General features: G+C 43.1%; 1 protein-coding gene across 6 annotated transcripts in view; it reads right to left on the bottom strand.

The window, feature by feature from the left end:
- GBF1 (golgi brefeldin A resistant guanine nucleotide exchange factor 1) overlaps positions 1-19,835 on the bottom strand; it is a 254,726-nt gene that overhangs the window by 62,077 nt on the left and 172,814 nt on the right. For all 6 annotated transcript variants that reach the window (XM_056530579.1, XM_056530578.1, XM_056530577.1 and 3 more), the window contains 2 exons: positions 10,923-11,106; positions 10,052-10,189 (listed from right to left, as the gene is read on the bottom strand). In XM_056530579.1, the coding sequence (XP_056386554.1) occupies positions 10,052-10,189; positions 10,923-11,106 (322 nt within the window). The remainder of the gene's footprint in view (positions 1-10,051; positions 10,190-10,922; positions 11,107-19,835) is intronic.

Here is a 19,835-nt window from a genome sequence, read left to right on the forward strand (position 1 = left end):
GACTTATCCTGCGTAAATTAGTTCAGCCTTCAGGTGCTCCGGTGGGCTGGAAAAGGTGGATACATTCCTAGGAAAGAGTCTCCTAGGACTGTATCCACCTTTTCCAGCCCACGGGAGCACCTGAAAGCTGAACTAACTTATGCAGGAAAAGTCATCAACTGCCGAGCCGAGAAGTTTGTGACGAGTTGAATTTACTGTAGTTCGCTCATCTCTAAGTATTCTATTCAGAGGGCGCAGTGGGTGGTAGTATTATATTCAGAGGGTACAATATGTGGCGGTATTATATTCAGGGGTACAGTGTGTGGCAGATTTATATTCAGAGGGCGCAGTTTGTGGTAGTATTATGTTCAGAGGGTGCAGTGGGTGGTAGTATTATATTCAGAGTGTACAGTATGTGTTGGTATTATATTCAGAGGGTACAGTATGTGGTAGTATTATATTCAGTGGGTACAGTGTGTGGCTGTATTATATTCAGGGGTACAGTATGTGGCAGATTTATATTCAGGGGTACAGTATGTGGCAGATTTATATTCAGGGGTACAGTATGTGGCAGATTTATATTCAGGGGTACAGTATGTGGCAGATTTATATTCAGAGGGTACAGTATGTGGCAGATTTATGTTCAGAGGGCACAGTGTGTGGTAGCATTATATTCAGAGGGCGCAGTGGGTGGTAGTATTATATTCAGAGGGTACAGTATGTGGTAGTATTATATTCAGTGGGTACAGTGTGTGGCGGTATTATATTCAGGGGTACAGTATGTGGCAGATTTATATTCAGAGTGTACAGTATCTGTTGGTATTATATTCAGAATGTACAGTGTGGTGTGTACGGTGTATGGAAGGTTTATAATCAAAGAGTGTAATGTATAGTAGTATTATATTTAGAGAATACAGTGTCTGTCAGGTTTATAATTATAATTGTTTTCATATAGAGGATGAGAATGCGCTGACATAGTGAGGAGACGTCTGGGCGTCACATTCTGCAGAGAGAAGTTTTAGCTGGAACAAGTCCTGGCGGTATGTACCATCTGAATTAGATAAGGGAAGACGTCACCTGTAGTCACTGATATTGTGTATTCTCCTCACTATAGAGAAGACGTCACCTGTAGTCACTGATACCATTGTACATTCTCCTCTCTGTGTCCTATCAGAGCTGTAGTCGCTTGTCAGTTCTACAGTTAGGTCAGTGAAACTACAACTCCCAGTATAACCTCACCACTGCTCAAAGGGGTACTCTACTGGAAAACATTTTTTTTAATCAACTGGTGCTACAAAGTTAAACAGATTTGTAAATTACTTCTATTTAAAAAAATCTTAATCCTTCCAGTACTTATTAGCTGCTGTATAAGCGATTCACAGGAAGATGTTTTCTTTTTTAATTTCTTTTCTGTCTGACCACAGTGCTCTGTGCTGACACCTCTGTCCATGTCAAGAACTGTCATAGTAGGAGCAAATCCCCATAGCAAACCTATCCTGCTCTGGACAGTTCCTGACATGGACAGAGGTGTCAGCAAATAGCACTGTGGTCAGACTGGAAAGCACTACACAACTTCCTGTGGAGCATACACCAGCTTATAAGTACTGTAAGTATTAAGATTTTAAATAGAAGTAATTTAAAAATCTGTTTAACTTTCTGGCACCAGTTGATATAAAAGTAAATGTTTTCCAGTGGAGTACCCCTTTAAGTAATTCTGGGAGCTGTATATTTAAATGGTGAAAATTTCTTTAACACTTTCCTATTCTGTGGCAACTGGTATATCTGATTATTATACTGGAATTTCTCACAATGCGCTACAACAGTGGTGTCTGTCACAACAGGCTAAAAACTTACTGAGGGGGGGGGGGGAGGTATGGGGGTGACACCATTTTCTACCGCACCGGGTAACACCAACCCTAGCAACGCCACTGTAACCTATACAACCCCAGCAATATAATGCAGTTATAAAATAAAATATACTACTAACTACACAAGATATTGCACAATATTCTGTATTACAATACCAATTACATACATGTTCAAGAGAGAATTCTACAAACCCCAAGAAAAGAGGTGGCGACCAAAAGACTGCAACAACAAGATGCAAGCAATGATATATTACTTCCAAGTCAGTATATGTCAAAAAGGTATCACACTATAATTGTGTATATATCAACCTCTGATTTATACATATATATCTCCTGTAACCAGTCACTGTATACATGCATCTAGAAAGCCTCAGATGTCTCTGTGAGGATATAATATCTGGCATGGACATTCTGTCCGTCTTGGATAGGAGCCCCACATTCACCACGATATACAATTCACATCTTAGCATGTGTGGGGAGGGTGTCTCTCTTTGGTTACTGTAATAAAGGTTATATTTAGCTATATCTTGTGTGATTACCGTATTTATCGGCATATAACACGCACTTTTAAAACTTAATTTTAAGGCAAAAAGCCTGCCTGCGTGTTATACGCTGATAAGTCTTCTGGTCACTGATTTAAAGCGGCTGCAGCAGCGGCTGCTTGTTAAGTATTAACAGCACGGCCGCAGCCACTTTAAATCAGTGACAAGCGGCGTCTCCTCCCCGCTCTGTAAAACGGTCACTTGTTTTCTCCCGCACTATCCTCAGGTACTGGTGGATAGTGCGGGAGACGCTGATTAAAATGAGCCTACCTTGTCCGGATCTGCCCTACCTTTTAATCAGCGTCTCCCGCACTATCCACCAGTACCTGTGGATAGTGCGGGAGAAAACAGGTGACAGTTTTACTTTTCATTTTTCTTACCTCCCCCCTCTTTTATCATTCCCCCTTTCGATGCATTTCATGTTTTTTTTTTTTCCTTACCTGGCTGCGCTTCGGCAGGTCAGGCGGGGGGTCTTGTGGGCTGTGGTCAGTGAAGCAGATGAGTGACGTACTCTGCCGGCTTCTCTGCGTGGCATCAGTGACGTCACTTTTCATTTCCTGTAGTCGCCGCCGAAAAGGGACATCACTTGATGCTGCGCAGAGGAGCCGGGAGAGGACGTCCCTCATCTGCTTCACTGACCGCAGCCCGCAAGACAGCCGAAGCGCAGCCAGTTAAGGAAAGCGGAAGAATAGCATATACAGTGGTCTTCAACCTGCAGACCGCCAGATGTTGCAAAGCAACAACTCCTAGCATGCCCGGACATGGGGGGTGGCGATGAGAGTGGTAAATGTGGCACAGGGACTGATAAAAGGGAAGGAATGATGTGGCACTGGAGGGGACAGGACCAAACTGAGGTGCAGAAGAAAACGAAGTTGGGGGGGATGATGTGGCATTTAGTCCAAGTCATTTATTTTACATTTAATTTTTTTAACTTAAATTTCCCTGTTAAAATGGGGGTGCGTGTTATACGCCGATAAATACGGTAGCTGTAGGAGATAGCAGTGCATCTGTTAAAAAGCACCACATTTCATTTGCTTTATACACAGGGTTTTACGGTCTAAAGCTGTGTCCCAGTCAGGTACCATCACTGTTCTGGAGTCCATGGTGTGGAAAGGTGTATAACAAATTTGTCCTCCCATTCCCTGCCCCTAAATTTCTTTCTGTAAAGCTAACAAAAACCTTTTTAATGCAATACAGAGTAAATACAGGTAAAGTAAAAGTCTTGACTAAGAGGGACTGCCATTTCCTTTATACCAAAGAGGAAATAAAATATTTACAGTAAAAGAACGTATTTCTTCAAACTAAATACTTGCCCTATAATTTGCAGCATAGTCCTAAAGACAAAGAGGGAATAAGGAGATTTTTTTTTGTACTCACCATAAAATCTTTCTCTTAGCCTTCATTGGGGGACAACTAACTGATGGGTATATGCTCTTGCCACTAGGAGGCGCCTACATTAGGAAAAAAAGTCAGCTCCTCCCTGGCAGGATATACCGGCCCACCTGCAGTGAGGTAATCAGTTTTGCCACAAAGCAGTAGGAGAAGCCAACAAAGACCTCCGTCCGAAGGACGCTAGAAAGGAATTCTGGATAAACAACCCAAGAACCGGAAAAAATAGTCCAGGAAAAAAGATGAAGAAATGGGTGGGTGCAATGTCCCCAATGAAGGCTACGAGAAAGAGATTTTATGGTGAGTACAAAAAATTCTCCTTTTCTCGGTTGCTCTTCATTGGGGGACACCTAACTGATGGGATGTACCAAAGCAGTCCCCTAGGGTGGGAAAAACAACCACCAGAGAAAAGGAATCAGTCCCGAGACTGAACTCACATGTCAAAAAATGCCTGCGGATGAGCCCCCAGGGGGAGACACACTAGGCCCAGAAATTGAACTCACGGAAGATCTCCCGACCAAGGAGATTGACTAGGACGCCAAAGAAAAGGGCCGTCCTCTGTAGAGACTCAAGACACCGGGTCATATAGAGAGACAAGAAACCACAGGAAAAAAGAAAAATGGAAATCTGCTCTGGAGAGGTCCGGTGCATGAGAGCAACGACCTGAACAGCCGCAGACCCAAAAACCCCTGTCTCAGGGGCCCGCCATGTGCACCCAGAAGGTGAAATATAGCTGTACTGGTGTAAAGCGGATATTATTAAGAGACATCTACACATATTGCATCACGATCAGATTTTATCTAAATTGTTAGAAAATGGCTGTGCAATTGTGGCCAAAAGTGCCACCACATTAGGCGATATGTTATCTCTTAGCAAAGTCAAATCCACCATTCCTTCTGCTCGCACCTGGTTACACCATAGCGGCTTTCACAAATGCGGCTCTCATCCATGCAAAACATGCAGTTTTGTCAAACCAGTTAACACCTTTACAGACACTGATAACAATCGCATCTTCAAAATAAAACAATTCCTCAATTGTAACTCATACAGTGTTGTCTATGTCATTGAATGCTCCGAGTGCAATTTGAAATATATTGGAAGTACCAAGAGAACTTTTAAGACACGCATTCGGGAGCATCTCAATGACATAGAAAACAGCACGTTGAAACGAAATAGAGCAGGAGCTTCTAACCATTTTATAGATGTACACCGTGGTTCACACCGCGCGTTTGTAGCTTATGCAATTGAAAAAGTAACAATAGGTACGAGGGGTGGCGATTCACACCGTAAACTATTAAACAGAGAAGCTTACTGGCAGTTTGTGTTGAAAACGCATGCCCCTACTGGTTTAAACATCAGACAAGAATTCTTGCTAAATTATTGATATTTTTTTTTCTTCATTTTTGTATTTTGTGCCGGATTATCGGTGGAATTCTTGCCGGATGATTGGATGGTTGTACTTTGCATTAGCATTGATTTCTATGCAGAAAAGTCAGATCCCAACCAATATTGCATGTTGTATTTGAATATTCAACAGAGAAATACCACAGTTTCACGTTTTTGATATAATCGTATTTATATTATATTTTTTTATGCCACATTGCGTGTTTGTGTGTTCACTTGCAATTTAATTAAATCTTTGTTCACGTGTGAAGTTGCCAGACAGGAAGTTTTAACCCCCTGGAATTTTCTCCTTATATAAGGAGCCATGAGGGGTTTTGGAAACTATCTGTGATAAAGGATGGTATACCCACCCGAAACGCGTCCAGATGTCTTTCTGATGGTGTATGTTGATTTTGTACCTGCTTTTATTGCCTAATAAAGAATAAGCTGGAGTTTCGTATGCCGGACTTTCCTCTTACTTGCCAAGATTGATTGCGCACCTGGGTCAGTGCGGGTCCGAGCACAGAATTTGTAAGTCAGTGGAGCTGGTCTCAACCTTGCTTGCATGTAAAGCGGAAAACCTGAATGCCCTTCAACTTGTGGAGGACACCTGGAAGACGAACCCCCCGAAGAGTAAGGAAAACAGACGTGCGCGAAAACTCTCCGGCGACAAACTTCCACGAAGAGTGCAGAACAGAAAGACTGCACCGACAAATGGGATTGCGGAGGAGTCTTGGCCGGATCACTACACATGTCCAAGACCTGAACCATTACCAAGGCCCAAGGAGCCGCCTGAAAAGAAGGCACGCCACAGCTTCCTAGGACAGAGTCCAAGCCAAGAAGATCAACCAGTCATAGACCCCAGAGCACACTGAGGAAACATCCCACCAGAATGGGAATGGAGGGAGAAACAAATGAGAACCCTACTGGGATTTGCAGGGTCTGGGCACAGGAAGGATGACTCCAGAAGACTTTGGTGTCAGTGCAGTACAACTGACACAGACAAAAGGGAAGGAAGAACACACCCCTTCCAGGGAGATTGTACTAACTCCTCCAACAGAGGAGAGAGCCAAGGCTGCATGAGCAGCAAAGAACAGAGAGAGAGAGAGAGAGCCAGGCTGTAATAGTGGACAGTAAGCACACAAGCCTAAACAGTAAAAATCCCGGTTGGATGCTCTAAGCAAAAAAACAGGGACCCCACCAGATACTCCACCTATATAGTGGGAACAGAGAGATGGCATCATCTTGGCAGCAGAAAAAAAACTCAACAAAATAGTCCATCCAGAGTAGGGAAAACAAGGTTGGTCGAGATGAAAAAGTACAGACCCATGCAAAGCACCCTGATCCCCATACCCCCTGGAAAGGGGATTGGCAAAACGTGTCGGGCTAAGTAGGAGCAGGGAAATGCTGTCCAAGCGCCACGGGACCAGTACGGTGAGGACGGAGCCCCCAGGCTCGCTGTCTGGAAGAGCCACCTTGTGTCCCAAGAGGGATCAGTATCGTCAACACTGGAGCTGGGCAAAACACTTGGAGGTACAGGGAGGGGCTGAACTGACTGTCTCCCCAGCAGACCCCATGTCAGAACAGAAGTGCTCAACCGCCGCAGAAGTGTGGAAACAAAATCACCGGAAGCCCGAGGCTAACCCCACCGAGCAAAAGGAAAGGTGGGCTCCACACCTACTGAGCGAACATAGCATATGTAGGAACACAGACATGGGTACCCCACAATAGTAGTGGGGTACCAAGGCTGCAGACACGAAAGAAACGGCAGACATCCAAGGGACCAGCAGGAAGGTAGGCATGCCTCTAGCAGACCAACAGTGCAACCTAAGAAGGAGAACAGAGTAACGCTGCTGTTGCTGAGAAAATCCCTGGGACCTGCAGAAAAAAAGCCCACACCCCATCTCCTAATGGTGCCAGACACCAAGACTGCAGACGCAGACTCAGGAGATGAAGAATGGAGCAGGAAAAATGCAGACAGTGTGACTGACAGGTAGAAAGGGTCCCAAGAACCCACAGGAACACACTCCGCGGAACTGCACCTGGAAGAGAGACACCGCACAGCAGCTGCGGGATCGGCAGAAACAGGGGAGGTGACCAGGTGGAGTCGAAAACCATGCAGACACAGTCTGGCTATGTGGCAAAGGGACAGAGGCCACTCCGGGTCTCGCATACGGAAAGACGCGGTGGAGTGAGATACCAGCCTGTAGACAGAGTAGCAGGCATGCAAAGAGGGACCTGGCCATGTAGGTAACCCTGTAAACCAGTATGTGGTGCATTGTATAAGGCCCATGGGGCAACATGGGGTGACTCACTCAAAAGCCACATCATGGCAGTGGATAACCTGAACTACCGTCCACGGGGTGAAAGTGTATGGTAGGTGACCCGACGTAGTAGTAAGCCATGTGGAAAAACCGTCTGTCCAGCAGGTATAGGATGCCCGAGCACCCAGGGTCACTCCATTCAACCTCCCACAGAAAGCGGGGTACTAGAGTGCGGCCTATCCAACAGGCGACCTGGTGGTGTAGAAAAACCAACAGGCGAAGGGTTGGCCAACTGGTATCAATCCCGTATACCTGTAGGGACCCTACTTCAGATCCCTCACCCAGCCGCAAGGTAAACTTGGCTATGTCCACGGCAGCCCAGAGGTCAGAGACAGATTGTGGCGGAAACAGTGTAGACAACAGTCTGGCTGAATAAGAACACCCTCAGGCGTTTTGCGAAAAGGGAACAGTCAGACAGGCGATAACTGTGCCCCTTTGTCATAGGTGGGAGGGCGGGGAGGCTGAGAAAACCCTGCCCCCTGGGAGATGGAGGGAGGCAGGGGAGCTGAGGAATGCATCCCTCACATCCTGTATAGGGTCCGTGGGACACGCTGGGTCAGTTCTACGTATACTGCGCACAACAGCCGCCAAAACATCAGCCGTGCGACGTGTGATAGTCGGAAGAAGAAAACATGCAGACAGCTGTCTGGCTTAGCGGTATTGATCCATAGTGGACAGCGATTCATTCCATCGGGCACCTCGCACAGCGGTGAGGTACCGGAACTCCAGCCGCAGATACAACAGCCGTGAGATGTGAGACAGGCAGTGTAGTAAACCATGCAGACCGCTGTCTGGCTTACTGGTATGGATCCATAGTGGACAGCGAGTCATACCATCAGGAACCTCGCACAGTAGTAAGGTACCGGAAGTCCAGTCACAGATACACCAGCCATGTGATGTGTGACCGATGGTGTAGGAAACCATGCAGACCACTATGGCTTACTGGTATGGGTCCATAGTAGACAACGAGTTATTCCATCGGTCACCTCGCCCAGTAGTGAGGTACCGGAACTCCAGCCGCAGATACATCTGCCATTTGATGTAAGACAGGCGGTATCGGCAACCATGTAGACCACTGTCCGGCTAACTTGTATGGACCCATGGAGAGTATGTGCCCCTGAGGAAGTCACCCAGAGTGACGGAACGCGTGTGGACCAAGGTTTTGTTTTTTTTGGGGGGGGGAGGGGGGGGGGGAACCCGCTCTTTCCATGACCATGTGATGTATATTTACCTACTCTTTTGACAATCTAACTTCCCTTGATGTACTTGACTAGTTACAATTTTGCAGCTCTGTATACATTGTCTGACTCAGGATGCATCTTCATGTATAGTAATACAGTTCAGTGTTGATATTTTAATACTATGTACATGATCTTGTGATAACTTAGATGAGCTGTCTTTTTCTACTCCTTATACACTGCACTTTATTTGTGTGGGGCTGATTGTCTTGGAGATTAGACTGCACTTTATTTTTGTGTATACATACGGGTGTCCCTGCTCTGAGGAGGAGTCCCAGACTAGTTCTGGGGTCCTTCTCCATGGCTCAAGGGGGTGAGTTGTATGGACCTCCTTTTTAAGTGGTTTTAAATGTATGTGGCAGTTTGTATAATAAAAATGTAATATTTTGTTGATTTTTTGGCGTACCATCTATTTTCTGCTTTGCTTTTTTTGGGGTGATAGTTCAATTTAAAGGCATAGATGGCACCCAGCCTTACCATTTGTGGTTGAGCCCATTGTTCTATAGTAGTACATAGTATACAACAGGTCATGCCTAGGATACCTCGCACCAGTAGTGGGGTACTGGAGCGCCAGCCGCGGATGCGGCAGCTGTAAAATGGGTGACGGGTGAGACTACTGTCTGGCATAATAATGTCCGGTCCAATCCGTGCCCCCACAGGAAAATTCCCATGGAGACTTTGTGCTGGATGTGGTCACCCCCAGAATGGGAGACTGGTAGACCTGATAGATGAGGAATCTCAAAAGAGACCGGAGCATCTGTCAGGAACACAAAAATGAGTACATTGTATGGCACTCAGTGGTAGGGAAGAACAGTTTGCTTGTTCTGAGTCAACCATAATACTGTCGCTATCTTTTTGTGAACTGGCTATTTCCTGTTCCCTCCCTCACATCACATCAGCCACCGCCACCCATTAAAACACACCTGTGCTGCCTTCAATGCAATAGACCAGTGTTTTCTGACCAGGGTGCCTCCAGCTATTGCAAACCTACTATTCACTGCAGAATGATCTACCTTCTACCCAGCCATTGCTCCACCCATTGAAGCAAAGACAGGCTCCCTCTGAACACCTGACTAGTGATGTAATGTCTCGGGCAACACTGTAAACTGTCATTTTGTGTGCTGTTAAAAAAAAAAAAACTTTGGGCCAAAAATCACAGAAGAAGTGCAAGATCACCATCAAGCACAGGTACAGACATATATATTATGAACCACACTAACTTTAGAGCTCCTGTAGCATAGTCTCAACTAAAAAAAAATCCTGGAATACCCCTTTAACTATTCTTTGGCCAGTGAGTATCATTTAGAGACTTTTCTCTGATGACTTACCTCTATCACTGCCATCTTCAGCCTCTTGAATACCTAGATTCATCTTATCAGCCATAAGATGACCACTAGTTGGAGGCCGTGCGCCCTGTGATTCTGCGCTGAGGTTTGGAGGAGCGTTTTCCATTGTGCGTTCAGTGCCTTAAAAAGAAAAGGTTTTCCAACTAAAATAGATTTGTAATATAAGGAACACTAAAAGTCTACATACTAAACATTTACAAAATATGCATTTAGCTGTGACTAATATTACTGGCAACCTTGACTGTTTAGTATAACATAAAAAAAATATATCTTCAGGAATAAGTGGATATGTACCTTGGTACTCTTAGTTCAGCTTAGGTTACACAATATTTGTTAACAATGACAATTGTCAAATGTTTCTGCAGCTATTTTTCAGCTTTCTCAATTTCAGCAGATTCCAGTTTTATGTTATTTTCATGCCTTGTGCCATAAGAGTTAATATATATCCAAGCAGGTACTTTATACACTTTAAGAGATTGCTTACACTGTGTACTTAATATTCAAGGGGTGCTAATAACCACAACTGTAAGGCTTTGTTCCAGAGGAATTTCTGTCTGGATTCTAAGTGCACCCATCGACTCTAAGACTATGCCAATTCTGCCTAATAAATAACTTCTTTAGGAATATCTGCTACTCAAAATTCCATAGTGTGGACTTAGCATAGGAATCCCATTGACAGCAATGGGACTCTATTACACCAGAATTTCAGAGCGGAATTTCAAAACAGAGTTCCACACGGAAATTCTGTAGTGTGAACCTAGCCTCATTGTCAAGGTTTTCAAATAAGCATCAAACAAGGATGACACATGCAGAAACAAATTAATATAAATGTTAATAAAAAGAAATGACGTACTGCTCCCAGGATCCTCAGCTATTTCTGTATCAGCTACATTTTTAACAGCTTCTTTTTTGTCCTGTAATGTGTTGCTTAGAATTTTAGCCTGACAATGAGCTTCTGTGCTGTCAATGACTGTCAGTAGAGCTTCAAGAGAAAGCAAGTGAGTGGTGTACAGCTGTCCAGACACTGGAAATGCATTCTGGAGAGAAAAGAAACACAACCACACAATATATAAGAGAAGAAATGTAGAGAGATTGAACATGAATAGGTAACTTTATTATATAGTTGAACATGTAAAAACCATTGAGATATGATCTTGATCAGGTCTATAATAATTGGGATTAATTCGGTAACAACCTAAAAATATTGACTTTATAAGACACACTGCAGGACAGTGTCCACCGAGGGGCTTGTCCACAGACTTTCAGGTAACACATTATTACTCACTGGAAAGATAAGAGATTTCAACCAATAAATTAGTTATTTGCCACACAAACATATATTATTCTGCTCAGCTTTTCCTGCTCTATATCATGATGTCAATAGAATTTTCTTAGGACACGTTCCTTTTAACCCCTTAACCCCTTAAGGACGCAGGACGTAAATGTACTTCCTGGTGAGGTGGTACTTAACGCACCAGGACGTACATTTACGTCCTGTGCATAACCGCGGGCATCGGAGCGATGCCCGTGTCATGCGCGGCTGATCCCGGCTGCTGATCGCAGCCAGGGACCCGCCGGCAATGGCAGACGCCCGCGATCTCGCGGGCGTCCGCCATTAACCCCTCAGGTGCCGGGATCAATACAGATCCCGGCATCTGCGGCAGTGCGTGATTTGAATGAATGATCGGATCGCCCGCAGCGCTGCTGCGGGGATTCGATCATTCATAACGCCGCACGGAGGTCCCCTCTCCTTCCTCCGTCCGGCTCCCGGCGTCTCCTGCTCTGGTCTGTGATCGAGCAGACCAGAGCAGAAGATGACCGAAAACACTGATCTGTTCTATGTCCTATACATAGAACAGATCAGTATTAGCAATCATGGTATTGCTATGAATAGTCCCCTATGGGGACTATTCAAGTGTAAAAAAAAAAAGTAAAAAAATGTAAAAGTAAGAAAAAAAAAAGTGAAAAATCCCCTCCCCCAATAAAAAAGTAAAACGTCCGTTTTTTCCTATTTTACCCCCTAAAAGCATAAAAAAAAATTTTTATAGACATATTTGGTATCGCCGCGTGCGTAAATGTCCGAACTATTAAAATAAATGTTAATGATCCCGTACGGTGAACGGCGTGAACGGAAAAAAAAAAAAAAAAAAAGTCCTAAATTCCTACTTTTTTAAAACATTTTATAAAAAAAAATTATAAAAAATTAATTAAAAGTTTTTTATATGCAAATGTGGTATCAAAAAAAAAGTACAGATCATGGCGCAAAAATGAGCCCCCATACCGCCGCTTATACGGAAAAATAAAAAAGTTAGAGGTCATCAAAATAAAGGGATTATAAACTTACTAATTTTGTTAAAAAGTTTGTGATTTTTTTTAAGCGCAACAATAATATAAAAGTATGTAATAATGGGTATCATTTTAATCGTATTGACCCTCAGAATAAAGAACACACGTCAGTTTTACCATAAATTGTACAGCGTGAAAACGAAACCTTTCAAAATTAGCAAAATTGCGTTTTTCGTTTTAATTTCCCCACAAAAATAGTGTTTTTTGGTTGCGCCATACATTTTATGATATAATGAGTGATGTCATTACAAAGGACAACTGGTCGCGCAAAAAACAAGCCCTCATACTAGTCTGTGGATGAAAATATAAAAGAGTTATGATTTTTAGAAGGCGGGGAGGAAAAAATGAAAACGTAAAAATTTAATTGTCTGAGTCCTTAAGGCCAAAATGGGCTGAGTCCTTAAGGGGTTAAGGACCGGGCCATTTTTTTTCCTCCTCCCCTTCTAAAAATCATAACAGTTAAAATTTTCCACCTAGAAACCCATATGAGGGCTTGTTTTTTGTGCCACCAATTTTACTTTGTAATGACATCAATAATTTCACCATAAAATCTATGGCCAAACCAGAAATAAAAATTATTTGTGGGGCAAAACTGAAAAAAACAAAAACAAAAAAAAAAAAACGCAATTGTGTAACTTTTGGGGGCGTTTAATTCCACGCAGTGCACTTTTCAGTAATAATGACACCTTATATTTAGTCTATAGGTCCATTTGATTAAAATGATACTCAACTTATATAGGTTTGATTTAAAAAAAATTATAACTTTTTATATGAAAATTGGCATGTTTAAAAAGGTCCTCTTCCGACCCCTATAACTTTATTTTTCTGTACACGGGAATGTGTGAGGGCTAATATTTTGCGTTGTCATCTGAAGTTTTATCGATACCATTTTTGTTTTGATGGGACTTTTTAATCACTTTTTATAAAAAAATTTTAGGGTAAAAGTGGCCAAAAATAGGCAATTCTGCACTTTGGTATTTTTTAACGTATACGCAATTGACTGTGCTGTTAAAGTAACGTTACATTTTTATAGTTTGGACATTTAGGCATATGCCGATACAACATATGTTTATTTTTGTTCTTTTTTACTTCCCGATCTTCACCGCTGAGCAACAAGGACGTGTTTAACATTTTAGACGCCGCAATCAACTTTGATCGCAGCGTCTAAGGTGCTAATGCCGGGCATCACCGTGATCGGTGATGTTCGGCATAAGCCTGGCTAATGCCGGACATCAAAGATACCACCCCGCTATGACCTGCGCTCAGCTCCTGAGCGTGCATCATAGAAGGAGAGTGGGACAATGGCATACAGTGGCCCTTTGTTCTCAAGAGGTTAAACATACAGTGCATTAATAAAGATTTCAGACCCTCAAGTTTACTATGGAGTGGGTTTTCATTAAGGATATCTTAATTCATTTAAATTTCCCTCAGCTCTGATCGGTCTCCCTGCCTCCCACCCCAGCATGATCCTTTTTTATGGCCACTCTGTCAAAAAGCCCAGATTGGTGGAGTCCTGCAGTGAGTATCGACCTTCTGACACTTTCTCCCATCTGCACACAGGCCCACATTTATCATTGTCTTTAGACTGTTTTTTGTGTCTTAAAAAAAGGGGCAAAAAAGGAGCAAGCAGGGTTTTTTGCCACTTTTTGTTTACACGTTTCTGCTGATTTTGGCAATAGACATGATATGGAAGGGTTTTATCAACTGCCCCTTTTTGTGAAAAGGAGCAAAAAAGGCGCAAAGCCACTGAAAAGTCTCTAAAACTACACCAGCCCAGACATGGTGTAGCTTTTTGGTGTATGTGAAAAGAGAAATTTCAGAAAATGTGACCTGTACAAAATGTATCAAATGTTCTTTGACCATTTAATAAATTTGGTGCTTCTACACATTACAGCACACACAAAAAAAAAGGTGTAAAAAACGCTTCACTTAACCTCTTCAGGACGCCGGGGGTATGCGATATTTACTGCTGCCCTTCCTAGTGGGTGCCAAACTGCAACTCCCAGCATGCCCAGACAGCCAAAGGCTGTCTGGGCATGCTGGGAGTTGTAGTTTTGCAACATCTGGAGGGTCACAGTAGAGACCACTGTTACAGTGGTGCCCAAACGGTAGCCCTCCAGATGTTGCCAAACTACAACTGGGAGTTGTAGTTCTGTAACATCTGTCCCTTCAGATTTTGCAATTTTCATGACATTTTTTAAAATTGCTGCTCTACTTTGAAGCCCTCTAATTTTTTCAAAAAGTAAAAATATGTCCATTTTATGATGCCAACATAAAGTGGACATATTGTATTTGTGAATAAAAATAAAATATATTTGGAACATCCATTTTCCTTACAAGTTCCTTCAAATTTAGAAAAATGCAACAATTTCAAAATTTTCATGACATTTTGGGATTTTTCAACAAAAAAGGATGCAAGTAACGACAAAAATTTACCACCAAAATAAAGTAGAATATGTCACGAAAAAACAGTCTCAGAATCAGAAAATTCTGTAAAAGCGTTTTAGAGTTATTAATGCGTAAAGCGATGAAGGTCAGAATTGCGAAAAAGGATTCAGTCCTTAAGGTGAAAAAGGGCTGCGTCCTTAAGGGTTTAAACTACAATGATAAATGTGGGCCAGGATGTTTGGAATTCAGTCAGAATGGCCACCTCTTTTACCAAGCCTCCACCCCCCCCCCCCCCCCCCCAAATTACTTTGTTTGGTTGGGAGGGCAGCACTGCAGGCAGTTCTTTCCGTCCGCCCTCATGGCTTCATAATTTCTCTGGTATACATTGTGAGCTGAGATACCTTCTATAGACCAATCATGTCCAATTAACTGAATTTACCACAAGTGACTAGAATCAAGGTGTAGAAACATCTCAGAGATGATCAATGGAAATGGAGGGGGTATACGCTATACATTACATAACCTTTAACCCTTTTACTCCTTAGCCTGTTTTGACCTTAATGACCACTTATTTGGTATTAACTTTGAAAAGTTTTAACTTATGAAAGCGATTCTGAGATAGTTTTTTCGTGGCATAGTGTACTTTACATTAGTGGTAAATTTTGATTGCTATATTTAGCGTTTTTTGTAAAAAAAACATTTGCATTTTTCTAGATTTTACATTTTCTGTTCGTACGATAGGCCGCACCAAATTAATGATTAATTCACATCTACAATATGTGTACTTTATGTTCCCATCATTTGTTCTTTTATTTATTATTATTATTATTTATTATTATTTATTCTTTTATAAGTTTAGCAACAATTTTCCAGATTTTCAAGAAAATTTCTAAATCTGATTTTTTTCAGGGACCAGTTCCGTTCTTAAGTGGAATTGAGGGGCTTGTATGTTAGATAGTCCCATAAATCACCCCATTTTAAAAACTGCGCCCCTTAAAGTAGTCAGAATGACATTAAAGAAGAAGTTTATTAACTCTTTAGGCATTTCACAGAAATTAAAGCAAAGTGGAGGCTGAATTTTTCAATTTCATTTTCTAGCAGATTTTTCATTTTAATGAATTTTTTTCTGTAAGGCCCCTTTCACACTATGGCCCTTATTTACTAAGAGTGGAGTGTAGTTTTTGTTGTAAGTTTTAACTCCCTACAATTTATTTTCCACGGTATTTACTAAGGTTTCCCTACATTATGCTCTGATCTGTAGGGTTTTCCTCATCTCAAATCCACCACATTTTCTGTGGAAACCTTAGTAAATATGTTAGGTTTTTGTGAAAATGTGGGGAACACGTCCCTTTACGGTGACCACGCCCCTTTTCCCGATGGCCATACCCCCTTTTGGGCTTACTTAGCAAAATTGAGAGTTAGTCGGGATTTTTTCAATTCTGGCGCTAATCAGGCGCACAACCCGACATAACATTGCAATAGTTAATGAGGGCCTATGGGCATTCATCCGTGATTAAATATCCGTTTTCTGTGTAAAAAACAGATGTATAATAACAGATGAAATAACAGGTGCTAACGGCTGAATAACGTCTGTCAAAATAACGGGCATATTCATCCGTTAAGACCAGTTATAACATCTGTCCTGTTCGACTGTTTTAACACCTCTGCCTACAGACTCCCACAGCCGGGACTACTACTACTACTATCATGGAACAGACTTGTTTCCATGGTGGGAGTAGTAGTTCCCTGGCTGCAGGAGTCTGCCGGTGGCTGGGGAGGCTACATTAGTGTTTGTACTACTACCCCCATCATGGAACAGACTCCATGATGGGGGTTGTAGTACAGGGGCTGAGGGATTGATCGCACCAGGTCTCACTTCTGAGACCGGATGCGATTAGAAGTTATTAAACAGGGGAGCGGGTGGCATGCTCCACTCCCCTGAAATGTACGATGTATTTTACTTTCATTTTTTATTTCCCTGCCGAGAGTCCTGAATGGCCGGTACTGAGGAGCCATTGAGGGCTCTCGGCGGGGTTCTTAAACTTCAGTGTGTCCTCTTAAGTATATTCATTTTATTCCCCCCATGTGTATATGTATGATTTCCCCCAACCCTCCCCCCCCCCCCAAGCCCCCCCCCCGCCTGCTGCCCAGGCATCTTCTCATCTACCAGTGCTGTCACGGCTGTATATAGATGCAATGCGGGGGTCAGACATATATCCATATGTCTAGCCCCCACAGTGCTTATATAATCATATGCCCGCCGCAGACCATTTATATAGGTATTGTCCCCCGCAGCCCATTTATATAGGTATTGTCCCCCGCAGCACATTTATATAGGTATTGTCCCCCCGCAGCGTTATCATAAGCTCCCGGCAGCGCTATGAAAAGTATTCTATTAGCAGCGCATCGGGCCGGGAAGCCGGCTGGCCTGATGCGCTGCTGAAAGAATACTTGTCTTTCATATCGATGCGGCGGCATATGTACATAGAATCACTGTGGGGACCAGATAACACTATATGTCTGGCCCCCACAGCGCTTCATAATCATATGCCTCTGCAGCGCTTCCCGGCCAGATGCGCTGCTGCTCGAATATTTTTCATTCATAGCTCTGCGAAGGCATATGATTATAGAAGCGCTGTGGGGTGGGGGGGCCAGACATACAGCGTCATCTGGTCCCCACAGTGCTTCTATGTACATATGCCGCTGCAGCGCTATGAAAGTATTCCCGGCCCGATGCGCTTCTAATAGAATACTTTTCATTCATAGCGCTGCCGGGGGCTAAGGATAGCACTGCGGGGGGAAAATATATATATATATCCATGCGCTGCAGGGGACAATACCTATATAAATGCGCTGCAGGGGGCATATGATTGCGCTGCGGGGGACAATACCTATATAAATGCGCTGCGAGGGGCAAGACTTGTATAGCGCTGCGGGGGTCAGACATATACCCCCCACCAGTGATTCTATCTATCTTTCCCCACCACAGCACTTTGATTTGAAAACCCCGCCGGGAGCCCTGAATGGCTCCTCCCTACCAGCCATTCAGGGCTCCCGGCGGGGAATTAAAAAATGAAAGTAAAATACATCGTAGGGGAGTGGAGCATGCTGCCCGCTCCCCTGTATAATAACTTCTAAGCGCATTGGGTCTCAGAAGTGAGACCCGGTGCGATTAATCCCTCAACCCCTGTACTTCAACTCCCATCATAGAACAGAGTCTGTTCCATGATGGTAGTTGTAGTACAAACACTAAATTTAGCCTCCCCAGCCACCGGCAGACTCCCGCAGCTGGGGAATTACTACTCCCATCATAGAAACAAGTTTCCATGATGGGGGTGTTTGTAGTCCCTCAGCACTGCAGGAGTCTGCTGATGTCACCTCTTCTGAGCATGCTCAGAAGTAATAACTGATATTATAAACCAGGTGCAAAAAGATCACATAAAGGCTCATCCGTTTGCCATAGACTTCAATGTTAATAATAACGGCTGTTAATTTACTTGTTTCTTGTGACATAAATATTAGTGCATGTGCTGTTTTTTTCATCCAGCACAAATAACGTCCGTTATTCATGACTGGCTATTACGGGTCATAACGGATAATCAAAAAATCCCATAGACTTTAATGGGATTTTGTAGCGGCCATTTAACATCTGTTTTTAAGGCTTTTCTAACGGAAGTTTAAAACGGGTCTTTTAACGGAGCAACTTTATAGTGTGAAAGGGGCCTAATACAGTAGGTGTTGAAAAAAGAAATGCAACTCAAGATTTATTCCCTGATGTCTGACGTATTTAGAAATATCCCATATGTGGCCTTTGTGCACCACGTGTCTCTCCCACAGGCCTCAGACATGAAGGCATGCTGTGTGGATTCTTGGGCCTCCTTTTAGTTTAGGATATTTTGTTGGCATCATATAAAGCTGCATAGGCCTTGGGGTGCAAAAATATTTTTGGGGGAGACAAGTTGACACTTTTATTGGTACCATTCTGGGGTACATTTGATACACTGATCGTTTTTATTTAATTTTTTATGGGGTGGTATACATAAAAAAAATTATTTTGCGGTTGTTTTTTATTAATTTTTTTAGGTCGTTCGTCATGCGGTATAAATGACATGTTAATTTACTCTGCAGGTTGATACGATTATGGCGATACCAAATTTATATACTTTTAAAAAATATTCTAGTGGTAAAAAAAATAGTTTTTAAGTCGCCGTATCCTGAGAGCATTCATTTTTTATATTTTCACTGAGGCAATTGTGTGAGGATTTTTTTTTGCGGGACATGTTGACTTTTTTTTGGGGGGGGGGGGGGGTTGGGGCCTATTTTTGGGTGTGTATTATATATCTACATTTATTTTATTATTATTTTTGCATTTTTTTATTTTATTTTCAATTTTTTTTCTCACATTTTACTTTTTAGTCTCTTTACTAGTCTCTTATCAGTCTCTACCTTAGGTAAAGATTGATCTGCTCCTGTTGCCATGACAACTGAAGCCACTGTCAGGCCTCCAGAATCGGAGCTCTGCTTTCACTTTGCAGAGTGCCGATCGGTGACAGAGGGTGCTCCCTCCCTCTGTTACCCTAATAGACGCAGCAACGGAGGAAAGGGGGGAGGAGGAGACCCCCACCAGATCCCTGCTATTGGTTAATCTGTATTGACGGACCAATAACAGCGATCGCCGGCCTGGGACCGCTGTGATTGGTCCCTGGTCGGCTTTAGCGAAGCTTGGCTGTGCAGAACATCAGGTACATGTACGTGGTGATGCGGGAAGTCATTCCCAATCACCACGTACATGTACCGGTTAAAATGCGGGTAAAAAATGATGTATTACTTAACCGGTTCCATGGTCCAGATCCAGAGATGCATGCTATATTAGCCCCTATTTCTGATATGTTAATTAACCAATTTTGCGCAATGGAGGCGGAAATTGGTGTTCTGAGCTTCTCTGTTTCAGTCCCCTCTGCTCAGATATGCCCGACCACATTGCGGTGAGGTTGGCAAGCATATGGGGGCAGAGAAGACGAAAGCATGGAAG

Source organism: Hyla sarda, chromosome 7 (genome assembly GCF_029499605.1).
Source record: "Hyla sarda isolate aHylSar1 chromosome 7, aHylSar1.hap1, whole genome shotgun sequence".
NCBI classification, from domain to species: Eukaryota; Metazoa; Chordata; class Amphibia; order Anura; family Hylidae; genus Hyla; species Hyla sarda.